The 14,039-nt window shown below is 39.6% G+C and overlaps 4 protein-coding genes across 4 annotated transcripts in view; 1 reads left to right on the plus strand and 3 right to left on the minus strand.

Annotated features, from left to right (window-relative positions):
• Positions 1 to 14,039, plus strand: part of LOC120572425 (prostaglandin D2 receptor 2-like) — a 101,918-nt gene that overhangs the window by 12,498 nt on the left and 75,381 nt on the right. The gene's annotated exons all lie outside the window — the stretch shown is intronic.
• Positions 1,390 to 4,568, minus strand: LOC120572427. The gene is made up of 5 exons (XM_039821725.1): positions 4,506 to 4,568; positions 3,703 to 4,410; positions 1,872 to 1,997; positions 1,743 to 1,786; positions 1,390 to 1,604 (listed from the first exon to the last, which is right to left on the minus strand). The coding sequence occupies exons 1-5, from the start codon at positions 4,558 to 4,560 to the stop codon at positions 1,485 to 1,487; spliced, it is 1,053 nt and encodes a 350-aa protein (XP_039677659.1). The 5' UTR covers positions 4,561 to 4,568; the 3' UTR covers positions 1,390 to 1,484.
• On the minus strand, positions 8,127 to 9,711 carry LOC120572430 (titin-like). Its single transcript, XM_039821727.1, has 5 exons — positions 9,657 to 9,711; positions 8,831 to 9,535; positions 8,608 to 8,733; positions 8,481 to 8,524; positions 8,127 to 8,343 (listed from the first exon to the last, which is right to left on the minus strand). The coding sequence occupies exons 1-5, from the start codon at positions 9,709 to 9,711 to the stop codon at positions 8,224 to 8,226; spliced, it is 1,050 nt and encodes a 349-aa protein (XP_039677661.1). The 3' UTR covers positions 8,127 to 8,223.
• On the minus strand, positions 11,589 to 13,578 carry LOC120572426. The gene is made up of 5 exons (XM_039821724.1): positions 13,489 to 13,578; positions 12,628 to 13,335; positions 12,185 to 12,310; positions 12,065 to 12,108; positions 11,589 to 11,929 (listed from the first exon to the last, which is right to left on the minus strand). The coding sequence occupies exons 1-5, from the start codon at positions 13,541 to 13,543 to the stop codon at positions 11,810 to 11,812; spliced, it is 1,053 nt and encodes a 350-aa protein (XP_039677658.1). The 5' UTR covers positions 13,544 to 13,578; the 3' UTR covers positions 11,589 to 11,809.

The following is a 14,039-nucleotide window of genomic DNA, read 5'->3' on the forward strand; positions in this document are numbered from 1 at the left end:
CCATTTTGGGCCACAACAATCTAAAAAAATAGGCTGCGAAATCGTGGACGGACTGCCCTTGTGTGTTTTTTCATGTGTTATGGTGCACATTCACCAGTGGTTTTTTGTTGTTGTGGTGCACGTAGGCAATCTTGATTTTGTCCGTCATCTCTTATATGCTGTGTCTCTATGATCCTATCCTGTCTTATTCATGGTAGCCTACTCGTGGACATTGCGCCGTCATCACGTGCTATAGTAGGGGGGCCTGCCTTGATAATCCTGCTTAAGGGCCCGTTGTTTGCTCGTTACGCCACTGTGCTGCCTTCCTGCAGTGTGTTGCTACCTGATGTGGTGTTATACACTAATGTTGAGTGTTGTGCAGTAGTTAACACACGTGAAACACGCATCATTCAGAGGCCACAGCAGATTTAGGGTGAAGGTGAACTATGGCATCATACATGAGCAGTTTTTTTTTTATCAGTAATATTTTTATCCTGAACAGTTGGAGTTGACAGACAGGACCTGCAGGCCTACAGCTATCCTTAGATTATTCATACTTAGTTTCTGTACCTGCTTCAAGGCATTGAAGTAGTCTACAGTCCAATTTAAATATATTTTTTGATGTCTTTATTGTGTTTCTGCACTCATCCTAACAGTTACAATATCAAATCCTATTGCAAGTTGGTGCTGTGTGGTATTGAGTACCTTCTTATTGCTTTCCTTCTGTCTGTGTGCTACGACACCATATATGTTGGCTGACTGGTGACGGTGTGTGCTACAACACTATATATGTTGGGTCTGGTGACGGGGTGTCTAACATGTGTGACTTTAAATAGGCTTACTGTGCATGTTTTTCATGTTAGTTCATTTCTGTGATTAGAAAGTCATCAATGCAGACATTGGCCAAACAATACTTGATGCATAAGCGTCTGTTGTCTGCTAGACATTTAAACCCAAAACAGTAACATTGTAAACTAGTGGAGCCTCATGTCTTTAGGTCAACTACATTCTCTGACACACATGGTGCCAACAGCCACTCATGTAAGAAGAAACTGTTGGATCAACCATGGACACACATACTGTTTCAAACTCACAGTGCTCCAACTTTTAATTGTTTATTTTATCATTAATGCCATATTTCACATAAACACACACATCCATTGGTTAAAATAAATGAGGATAAGCAAAAACAAAACACGCAAGTGACTTTTATTGCATCCATTCATCTGAGCTTCTAAACATGCTGGTTAAGTCATAAAAATCAGGTATTCATAAGTAGTTTAAAATATATTTTGACATGCATGGTTTATTTGGCACACAGACAACAGAGTATTCTAAATATGCACATAAGTTGAGAATAGAGCGATTTCATTTAGTCTGCAGACCAAAAAGAAGCTATAAAAGCAAATGTATTTCAAACCTGGATATACATCTTTATTACACCTCCAGAGAGGCACTAAGACAATCCTGTCTTACTCCAAAGTACAGATGTAAGAAGTCCAGTTCTACTGCTTTACGCTGTAGTACACACATTCACTCCAGGTGGGATCCCTCTGTCCTCTTGGTCTGTTGGACAGGTCGGCACTTAAAGCAGCATAATAAAGGTTTTCAGCGTGTTGGTAACCCTGGTAACAAAATATATATCAGATGATCATTATTTTGACCTTGACAGAAATTAAAACAATATCCAGGAAACGATGCATTGTGCAATAAAAATGTGTCATAACGGTTGTTTATCAGTTCATTTATAGTTTTGTATTCACCTTTGCTTTCGCTGTGGGGGGAGCTGGACATCTGGCTTGAGACTCTGGTTGTGAAATAGGAAAAACAATTTTTTTTCATTCAAAAGCCAAATTGTGAATACAAGCTGTGAAATTCAAACTAGCAGTTACCTTTAGATTGGCGTCTGTTTCCCTTGTTCATCATGCACACTGTGAGAGCCAGTAAAACACTCAGGATGGTGGTGAATGTCGAAGTTCCACTCAAGAAATACACCAAGACAGGAGAGTACACCTCATCTGTAGGGAGACGGACATCAGATACAGATCTTTCAGCAGATTTTTATGCAGAGTACGATCAGAAAGAATGAGTAGTCACCTGGGGTCTCATTTATAAAACTGTGCGTAGGATCCTTACTAAAAATGTACGTACGCCCAAAAGCCAAAAATGGCGTACGCCAAAAAACATTCAGATTTATATAACTGTGCATATGCAAACCTTTTTAAGCAATGTTCCCTTAATAAATCACAGATTACCCACAAGTGTACGTACGTGGATCAGCCTCTTATCCCACCCTGTACACGCCCATTTTTAACCATAAATAGTCAATGCAAAGCACCTCGTGAATGCTGATCAGTACGTTAATGACCCTGGCAGTTGTTCTTTCGTTACGCCGAATCATGACGACTGGCGGGGAAAAATCTAAAAACTTCTCAAACTCTTGGGAATTGCTGTAAATTGAATTATAATTTTGGCCTGTTCTCACACAGTATAAGGAAACCTGATCTATAGACTACCTATATTAATAATACTGTCCAAAACGGCAGGCATTACGGCACTCGGGGCCAGCTTTGATATACCAGACCTATATCAAAAGATTTAACAGAACTATATATTATATCCAAACAAGCCTTATTGATAAAGTTGAAGATTATATATAATCTTTATAAAATAAACACTTAGCTGTCTGCAATTTCCCTCTGGAAAAAGCCGGTTGCCCCCAGAGTGTCGAGGACCTGTATTTGGACCAGGATGTCACGGTTGCGCGTTGCCCTCTCTACTGGACCCAATTCAGTACATAGATCCAAGAGCTCAGCTTTAGGGAATCTAAATCGCCATATTAGCCAGTCATCGTCATGGTCCCTGAAGTCTCTTTTTCGCCTGTTTCTGCCATTAGCATAGTCCTCCTGCAGGGCCAGTGCCATCATGCAGCATTATGCACAGGGGTCACCGCAGAATTGATATGTTTACAACAAGTTGTGATTGTTAACACCTTGCTAAAATCACAGCATCAACTAGTGGTATCCCCCACCCCGAGATACAATTTGAAGACGAAAGTGTAATAGGCAAACACACTTTGCTTCATGCAGGTTTTGTTATGAACAGTATTAAAGTTTGGACCGATAACGAGGACATTAAGTGTAACGATTGCGCAAGAGGTTAATGGCTGTATTTCCAGACTTTGACATTTGATAGACAGATATTTAGTTATTGACACTCTGCTCTGCCGTTATCTAATGCTAGGGTATTTTATGCTATCCTGTATTCCATGCAGTCGGGCCATCTCCTCCTCCTGCTCTCCGTAGCGGACAATGTGACGGTGAGACGGCGCCAATTAAACATTAGGAACGGATTTTTATTAAAGATTTGATTTCACAAGGTGTTTATGGAACAATACTAACTCAGTACAAGCGCAAATAACACTGCTGGATTTCATCTTCATGATAACGTGGATGATATGGAGTGAAAAATTGTGCATGAGGCATCAATACTTCGTTCACCACCTCACCATCTGCGTCGCCAATTCCCATTGTCTCCAAAATGTGCGTACGCATGGGTCAGAGTTTGCGTGGAGGACATCACGTTCTGCCATCAAGTTTGTTTTTTATAAATCACAACCTTTGCGTGTGAAGTGGCGTAAGCACGTTTTCAGCTCCGTTTGGGCGTACACAACGTTTATAAATGAGACCCTTGATGTTACAACTTTAGCTGAAAGTTCCTTACCTTCTAAGTCCAGCTTGGTCCCGTTTCCAAACAGAACGTGTCCACATGAGGCGACAGCACAGTAGTAGGTCCCAGCATGAGAAAGATTCAGACTCTTCATCGGCAGCTTGTAGACACAGGTGTGTGTTTGTGTGTTGGGTTTCCTCTCACACTGATCATTCCTGCCTCCATGGGTGTAAATGAGTCCTGGCTGAGATTCTTCTGACTTCTTGAACCAGTAAACACTGGTGTGTTCTCCATCACAGGTCCCAGTGTGTACTGTACAGTCCAGAGTCACAGAGCCTCCTGGCTGGATGCTCTCAGACGCTGACTGATGGACCGTAGCTGGGATCTTCAAACCTGAACCCTTTACACTTACAAAAATGCTCTCTGAAAAGTCTATTGTGTATAGAAAATTAATGCAGTAGTAAGTAGCCGAGTCTGAAGGGCGTAAATCTTTGATCGTCAAGTGATTTTTTCCACTTGCCGTATCCAGTGTGAAGCGTGGATTGTTCTTGAATTCATTGTGAAAAGTGACATTTACATTATATTTAAAGAAAGTAGAGATGAGTTTTGCTTTCTGTCCTAGAATTTCCTTAAACCAGTAAAGCCTTGCAGCAACATCACCTTCGTAGAAACATTGTAAAGTCAACTCGTCCCCAGTTTCAACTGATACAAATCGTGTCTCTTGACGAACAGTTGGGGAGGATTTCAGACCTGTCGTCTGAGCTAAAGTGAAATGAGAGAACAGCAAAAGTAGAGTTAATGTAATGTGACGGAAAGAAACATCACACAGACTAACATAAAATAAAATTACAACTTACCCATTTCCCCCAAGAACAAACATGTGAGAAAGAGAGCAAACACTGGAGATGTCATCGTGTTGAAGTTGCTGTGTTGAATGACAGAATATCGTTGGTTTCTCCTCTCTTTAGAGACAAGAATGCGTTTGATTGGCTAAACCTGAAGTGACAGTGTATAGGAAACATTGTCACATGCTCACCGACACCTATGGTGGCAAGTTTGGTTTCCGTGATTCTGAGAAAAGGTTCACATTTTGAGAAATATATAAAGAGCGTAACTTCCTATTGGCTTATCTTTTAGGAAAGGGGAGTCTTGAGCTGCTTTTTAATGATGATTGATTCAGTTAAAAATATATGTAATAAAAGCTGTTACTCAGAACGGGAAGTCTCTCTTTAGAATCGGTGTGTGGCCCTTGTGGTTCAGGATCATGTTTAACCTTTCGAAGCCATACTGTTGGACTAATTAATGGTTACTTAAAGCTCTTTGACTCCACAGTTTAGAGCGGCAGCAGGTCTTTTACAGTAACCTGGCAAACAGCTCTGTGGCATCATTCAGTCATTATCATATGAAATTATCCATTGAAATTTCATTATCAGAACAATAATAATAAAACGGTTGTCTTATTAGTCAGCCCAATAGCCAAAACAGTGTGCATTTGACTTCTGAAGGTATCTTACTGCTGGACTGCTTGGTTTTAGGCTGAGTACTTTTTTTTTAATAGGCTTCTCTGCTGGACTGTTACTGTAGCTGCTGCCTTGGGTTACCTTGACTGTATTATTTGGGCCAATTTTCTAACCTAGGATTGTGCGAGTTAAGATTTTGCTTAACTCAGGTGTTTGAGATAGCTGTATGTTAGATTTTCTTTGAGTTTCTATTCCTCAGCCACCCCCAGCAGGGGCTGTCTTTGGGTCATTAGCAGGTGTGTTGTCAACACAGATGAGATGGGTACTAATCCAGTTTCAACAGACACATGTAATGTAATGTAATGTACTTCCACCTCAGGCCAACATCAGTTTTAGAGCTCAAGAGCTCTGGGACGCAGGCTACCAACGGCAGTTGTTTAGACGCCAGTAGACTGTGAGCCGGCTACAGGCACTGCCAGATGACGCTCCTTTCAGGGGCCGTGGTAGTGGAGTTTAGCCAGAAAAAAAGTGAGCTTCAGGCGGCGATGACCGTTAAGTTTAGGCACCAAAATGACTCGTTAAGTTTAGGAAAAAGATTGTGATATGGAATAAAACACTCCAGAGGAACAAACGAGCGTTTCCTGGGTGAAAGTATTTTATTTTTGCTGCGAAGTAAACTCTGCTCTCCGGCATGAAAGCGCTGTGTTTTATGTTGACACCACGTTGTGCTATTACTTTTTGAGAATATTTTCCATTTAAATGCATAAATAAGTGTTTTTGCAAGGCTGGCCGAGTGGCGCTATATCCATGGTGGTATTCTCTGCTTTATTTACAAATCACAGCCTGGTTATAAGTAAAAAAAATATAAATTGCACCAACATGTATAACTTACGTGTTGCACTTTGTAGTTTGGCTTATTTATGTACATCTATGTGATTTCTGCTGTTATGTGTTTGTACCTTCATGGTTGAATGCCCTTTTTGGAGGTGGCTTTAGATAAAACTGTCAGCTAAATTAAATGTTATGAAAAAATATGTATTGGCCACTGATATATTGTGCATCCCTAAGTACAACCACTTGAAACATCACTAAAAAGCCAGGAAAACATCAGTGGAAAAGTCCAGGTGCTTCACAACTTAAACATTCACAGTTGGAGCCTTAAAAAGACTACGAAAGGACTTAGGGCCCTATTTTAACGACCTAAGTGCAGAGCATGAAGCGCCTGGCACAGGTGCGTTTAGGACGTATACGAATCCACTTTTGCTGGTTTAACCACAGAAAAAAGGGTCCGTGTGCCGGGCGCATGGTTCAAAAGGGTTGTACTTAGTGTCTTAATTAATCATAGGTGTGTTTTGGGCGTAACATGCAATAAACCAATCAGAGTGTCATCTCCCATTCCCTTTAAAAGCCAGGCCCGTTTGGACCTTGGCGCATTGCTGTTATGATGCCGGATTTGCTAAGCAGGAAGGAGAGATTTTCAGGAGAATAAAGTGATCTGTGATAATATGGCATGAGCAGTATGGTGCCAAAACTCCATAATACTATTTCACAATGGCCCAATCCCAAAGTGAGCCCTGAGGACTAAGGACTAAGTACTCACAGACTTAATTGATCTCAGGTACTAAGTGAGTGAGTGTGTGAGGCCCGCATGGGCTCAGATAGGTAGAAATGGGATCGGGACAGCACTTCACGAGATCACATGTTACCTTGGCGACGTTAAATAACAAAGATGTTGCTGACACTTGCCGGTTTGGGAATTTTCATTTTAAGTTTGTTGCTTTCCACACGGCCAAGGCCCAGGTCCAAACTCTTGTTTTACAAGCCGGACAACAGGTTGGTCAGTTCCGTGGTCGTGTGTCGTGCTGTTGTTTACCTTGGTAATTTCCGGATTTCCCTATCGTCTCCGCGGTAAATGTCACAACGCTTTGAACTGTGGGTAATTCCCTTTGGTGAAGTCTGCATCGATGCAGACTCACGGAAAGGGCTCGGTAAGTGTGTACTCAAACCCTCACGCCCTTTGAAATTCCACATTGGGACAACCCTAAGCCCTTAGTCATTCTGGTTCATGTCAAGTTGTCATTACAGAGACATCCCAAACAAATTGAATGTCAACTTGCCATGACCAAGACAACTTCTGGTGATGTCGCTTTGATTAATGTCAAGTTGTCATAATCAAGACAAACCAATCAATGTCAACTTGTCATGACAAAAAACCGAATGACACTTAATGACAGAAGTCATAAACGTTTGACTTGTTTATAACGTTTTTATAATATTTTATTTTTTTTTCTTTTTTTTTTTTTTTTTTTTTTTTTTTTTTAAATTATTTAATTTTTTTTTTTTTTTTTTTATTGTGTTTCTGCACCCATCCTAACACAATATCAAATCCTATTGCAGGTTGGTGCTATGTGGTATTTGCTACCTTTTTATGGCTTTCCTTCTGTCTGTGTGCTACAACACTATATATGTTGGGTCTGGTGACGGGGTGTCTAACATTTGTGACTTGCTTACTGTGCATTAGAAAGTCATCAATGCAGACATTGGCCAAACAATACTTTATGCATAAACATCTGTTGTCTGCTAGACATTTAAACCCAAAACAGTAACATTGTAAACTAGTGGAGCCTCATGTCTTTAGGTCAACTACATTCTCTGACACACATGGTGCCAACAGCCACTCATGTAAGAAGAAACTGTTGGATCAACCATGGACACACATACTGTTTCAAACTCATAGTGCTCCAACTTTTAATTGTTTATTTGATCATTAACGCCATGAGGATAAGCAAAAATTAAAAATAAATGAAACATGCAATTGACTTTTATTGCATCCATTGATCTGAGCTTCTAAATATGCTGGTTAAGTCATAAAAAAAACATGTATTCATAAGTACTTAAAATACATTTTGACATGCATGGTTTATTTGGCACACAGACAACAAACAAGTATTCTAAATATGCACAGAAGTTGAGAATAGAGCGATTTAATGCAGACCACAAAGAAACTATAAAAGCAAATTTATTTCAAACCTGGATATACATCTTTATTACACCTCCAGAGAGGCACTAAGACAATCCTGTCTTACTCCAAAGTACAGATGTAATAAGTCCAGTTCTACTGCTTTATGCTGTAGTACACACATTCACTCCAGGTGGGATCCCTCTGTCCTCTTGGTCTGTTGGACAGGTCGGCACTTAAAGCAGCATAATAAAGGTTTTCAGCGTGTTGGTAACCCTGGTAACAAAATATATATCAGACGATAATTATTTTGTCCTTGACAGAAATTAAAACAATATCCAGGAAACAATGCATTGTGCAATAAAAATGTGTCTTACGGTAGTTTAGCAGTTAATTTATAGTTTTGTATTCACCTTTGCTTTAGCTGTGGGGGGAGCTGGACATCTGGCTTGAGACTCTGATTGTGAAACAGCAAAATCAATTTTTTTATTCAAAAGACAAATTGTGAATACAAACTGTGAAATTCAAACTAGCAGTTACCTTTAGATCGGCGGCTGTTTCCCTTGTTCATCATGCACACTTTGAAGGCCAGTAAAACACTCAGGATGGTGGTGAATGTCGAAGTTCCACTCAAGAAATACACCAAGACAGGAGAGTCCACCTCATCTGTAGAGAGACGGACATCAGAGACGGCTTATGCAGAGTTAGATCAGAAAGAACGAGTAGTCCCCAGATGCGACAACTTTAGCTGAAAGTTCCTTACTTTCAAACTCCAGCTTTGTCCCATTTCCAAACAGAATGTGTCCACATGAGGCAACAGCACAGTAGTAAGTCCCAGCATGAGAAAGATTCAGACTCTTCATCGGCAGCTTGTAGACACAGGTGTGTGTTTGTGTGTTGGGTTTCCTCTCACACTGATTATTCCTGCCTCCATGGGTGTAAATGAGTCCTGGCTGAGATTCTTCTGAGTTTTTGAACCAGTAAACACTGTGTTCTCCATCACAGGTCCCAGTGTGTACTGTACAGTCCAGAGTCACAGAGCCTCCTGGCTGGATGCTCTCAGATGCTGACTGATGGACCGTAGCTGGGACCTTCAAACCTGAACCCTTTACATCGACTAAGGTTCCCTCCGCAAATTCAAAAATATATGTATAGCTACTTGCGCAGTAGTAAGTAGCAGAGTCTGAAACACGCAAATCTGTGATCTTTAGGTGATTTTTGCCATTTTCCATATCCAGTGTGAAGCGTGAATTGTTCTTGAATTCATCATGAAATATTCCGTTTACATTATATTTATGATATGTAGAGATGAGCGTTGGTTTCTGTCCCAGAGTTTGTTTATACCAGTAAAGCATTACAGCGGCATCACCTTCATAGAAACATTGCAAAGTCAACTCATCCCCAGTTTTAACTGATACAAATCGTGTCTCTTGACGAACAGTTGAGGATTTCTGACTTGTCGTCTGAGCTAAAGTGAAATGAGGCAAAAAGCAAATGTTGAGTTAATGTAATTTGACATAAGTCAGTGTAATTACCAAACATCCCACCGTCTAACAGATACATTTTGAAGTTTCAAAAATGCAACTTACCCATTTCCCCCAGGAGCAAACATGTGAGAAGGAGAGCAAACACTGGAGATGCCATCGTGTTGAAGTTGCTGTGTTGAATGACAGAATATTGTTGGTTTCTCCTCTCTTTAGAGACAAGAATGCGTTTGATTGGCTGAACCTGAAGTGACACTGTATAGGAAACGCGGTCACATGCTCACAGTCACCTATGGTGCCAAGTTTGGTTTCCGAGAAACGGTTCACATTTTTGAAAAATCAGCAGGTCTTTTTCAGTAAACTGGAAAACCGCTCTGTTGCATCATTCATTCATTATCATTTGTAATCATCGGCTGAAATTCCACTTCCAGAACGATTATAATTCAATCATTTTACTAATCAACCAAAATATATTGGCCAACCAATATGTTGTTGATCCCTAATTACAATCACTTGGAATGTTACTAAAAATCCAGGAAAACATCAGTGGAAATACCGAGTCACTTGACAACTCAAACTTCCACAGTTGGAGCCTTAAAAAGACTTTGGAGGCTAGAAGTTATTACCTAATGGGAGCCAAATATATGGCTCTGACAAAACAATAGTTTAATGCTTTGCTAGACAAACACTAATGCTGCCTTCCTGCATGTGTTGCTACCTGCTGTGATGTTATACACTAACGTTGGGTGTTGTGTAGCAGTTAAGGCAGAAATGTGAAAAATGCATCATTCAGAGGCCACATCATTCCATTATGTTCATCCAGTTTTCTGTATCTGTTTTAAGGCGTTGATGTAGTTTACAGTTCAATTTAAATATATATTTATATCTTATAGTTACAGCAGTTCAAAATGCCCTATAAATAGATTCAATCACTTTGTATCTATTCTTGTCAGTAATATTCCAACTAAACAGTATTCTGATTAGCGCTATTAGTGTTAGTAGTTGTACTATTGTTAAATGTCACCAGATAAAGACTCTAGTGTTTTGTAATTTGTACTGGGAGTGGTCTCTGCATTAAGGAGCATCTATGTGAGAATACAACCACCCTTACATCCTGCTGATAACCACAAAGGCCGCTGCACTGAGAGCTATGATACTAAAAACTCTCTCCCCTTTTTGTGCTGAGTGTCCCCCATAAAACTAAGGGAAACGATAATGGTGTTAGCAGGCCCCTCATTTTTAGATGGTATAAACCATATTAACATTTATTTTGTAAGTTAGCTAAAGTATGCCATGAAACTTGGCCATTACCATGTAAATATGCATTACACCCAAAGATGGTTAGTAAAAGCAAGACCTGTCACTCAGTAGCATTTTAATGTTTAATCTGTGGTTGGATTATAATTTTGGCAAGTGTGTATGCATTTATTTTTTGTTGAACACATGTTTGTTTTACAGACATGTATAATTATAATGTTGCAACCTTGCCTGAACCTTAATAAATTAGGGTTAAACAGTCTGCAGTTAAGGCCCTTCAGTCTTCCCCTGTACAAGTGGATCAGTGGCCCAAGACAGTGACCAGATATTGCTTATCTGGACGTAAAGCGATTATATCAGAAATTTGGGTTTTCTTTAAAACAAATTGTCAAAAATAAATACCTTGGATGGTTCTCTACAACGCTCTTCACAAGTAAAATAAATGATCAGTTTACTACTTTAATTTAATTTGGTGATGGCGCAGTGGATATGAAACATGCCTTTGGTGTGGTAGATCCGGGTTCAAATCCCACTGTGATGCATCAACTAGGTGTACCTGAGCAAGATGCTTAACCCCTAGTTGCTCCAGCATTTGAAGAAGAGAAACGATAAAAGTACGTTGAAAAAAGTAACAAAAATGTCGTAAAAAGATTCAAAAACGTGGGGGAAAAAACCAAAAGGGCAAAAAATAAAGCATGCAAGTGACTTTTATGACATCCATTTGATCTTCTAAATATACAGTTTAAGTCATAAAAAACATTTATTCATAAGTACTTAAAATAGGATTTGAGATACATGGTTTATTTGCCACACCGACAACAAGGAGTATTCTAAATATGCACATAAGTAAAGAATAGAGCAATTTAATTTAGTCTGCAGAACACAAAGAAGCTTTAAACGCAAATGTGTTTCAAACCTGGATATACATCTTTATTACACCTCCAGAGAGGCACTAAGAAAATCCTGTCTTACTCCAAAGTACAGATGTAATAAGTCCAGTTCTACTGCTTTACGCTGTAGTACACACATTCACTCCAGGTGGGATCCCTCTGTCCTCTTGGTCTTTTGGACAGGTCGGCACTTAAAGCAGCATAATAAAGGTTTTCAGCGTGTTGGTGACCCTGGTAACAAAATATATATCAGACGATCATTATTTTGTCTTTGACAGAAATTAAAACATGCAAAAAATTATTTATTGAAGACTAAAAATGTGTCTTAACGATAGTTTAGCAGTTCATTTATAGTTTTTTAATCACCTTTGCGTTCGCTGTGGGGGGAGCTGGACATCTGGCTTGAGACTCTGGTTGTGAAACAGAAAAAAAGTCTTATTTCAAAGCCAAAGTCTGTGATTACAAATCATACAAACTAGCAGTTACCTTTAGATTGGCGGCTGTTTCCCTTGTTCATCATGCACACTGTGAGAGCCAGTAAAACACTCAGGATGGTGGTGAATGTCGAAGTTCCACTCAAGAAATACACCAAGACAGGAGAGTACACCTCATCTTTAGAGAGACAGACATCAGAGACAGATTTTTCAGCAGGTTTTCTGTTCTAATCCTAAATGTATTTAGAAAGTCCTCATGAGTATGCATGGTAAAAAGATTTTTTAAATTCATTATTTTCCCTAGAATCAAGTTTTTGTTTTTCTCCCAATGATTGACCTGATTATTTTCTATTTATACGGTACCGCCAATGGCAACTACATCATATCCGTTTTCAGCAAAACGGAAAGAATTCAATCGGGACAAGGGCACATTGTCCCAGCCCTACTAATGAGTACCTATGAGAAGTGACAACCTCGGCTAGAAAAGTTACTTACTTTCAAACTCCAGCTTGGTCCCGTGTCCAAACAGAATGTGTCCACATGAGGCGACAGCACAGTAGTAAGTCCCAGCATGAGAAAGATTCAGACTCTTCATCGGCAGCTTGTAGACACAGGTGTGTGTTTGTGTGTTGGGTTTCCTCTCACACTGATCAGTCCTGCCTCCATGGGTGTAAATGAGTCCTGGCTGAGATTGTTCCGACTTCTTGAACCAGTAAACACTGTGTTCTCCATCACAGGTCCCAGTGTGTACTGTACAGTCCAGAGTCACAGAGCCTCCTGGCTGGATGCTCTCAGATGCTGACTGATGGACCGTAGTTGGGATCTTTAAGGCTGAATCTTTTACATCGACTAAAATGCTCGCCGAAATTTCTAATGTGTATAGATAGCAACTCATGCAGTGGTAATTAGCCGTGTCTGAAAAGCGCACATCTGTGATTGTCAGGTGATTTTTACCATTTTTAGTAGTCAGTGTTAAACGTGAATCGTTCTGGAATTCATCGTAAAAATGAACTTTTTTGTCATACATATAGAAAGTAGAGATGAGCCTATGTTTCTGTCCCAGAGTTTGCTTATACCAGTAAAGCCTTGCAGCAACAGCACCTTCGAAGAAACATTGCAAAGTCAAGTTTTCCCCAGCTTTGACTGATACGAAATGTCTCTCTTGGCGGACAGATGAGGACAATTTCAGATCAGTCGCCTGAGCTGAAATGAAAAAAACAGAAAAAACAAATGTACATTAAATGTATTGTGACAGAATTCAGCTTAATCAGGGGATTATAAAATATTAGAAACATTTGTATAAACAGTGATCATACACTGAAAGATACAAGTTTGAGTTACAAAAATGCAACTTACCCATTTTGGCCATGAACAGACATGTGAGAAAGAGAGCAAACACTGGAGATGTCATTGTGTTCAATTTGCTGTGTGAAATGAAAAGAACGTTGATTCTTTCTCTACTCTTTAGAGACAAGACTGCATTTGATTGGCTAACCTGAAGTGACTCTGTACTCCATGTCCTACTTAGGTAACCGTGCGCTCTCATTAAGTGGCACGTTTTTTTTTGGTTTTTTTTAGAAAGTTTGACATGGTGTGAGAGATATATGGGCCCTAACCCTAATGAAGAAAATAACCGCTCCCCATTTTGCCATTATATTTAAAAATGGTAAAAGATAAATGTTCTTCACATCCTGTTCAAAAACAGCTAACAAGACCAAGTAGTGTTTTTCTAATATGATTGAGGTTTTGAGGAACATTAACCTGCACTGGCAGCAGAAAAAAAATCAGGTCAATCTACTTGAATAACTTAAGTTGGACAAGTTTTTTAACTTTAAATTAGCAGGTATTTCATTTTATAGGGTCCATATAATTCAATTCAATTTTATTTATAGTATCAAATCATAACA

The sequence above is a fragment of the Perca fluviatilis genome, chromosome 14, assembly GCF_010015445.1.
Source record: "Perca fluviatilis chromosome 14, GENO_Pfluv_1.0, whole genome shotgun sequence".
In the NCBI taxonomy this organism is placed as follows: Eukaryota; Metazoa; Chordata; class Actinopteri; order Perciformes; family Percidae; genus Perca; species Perca fluviatilis.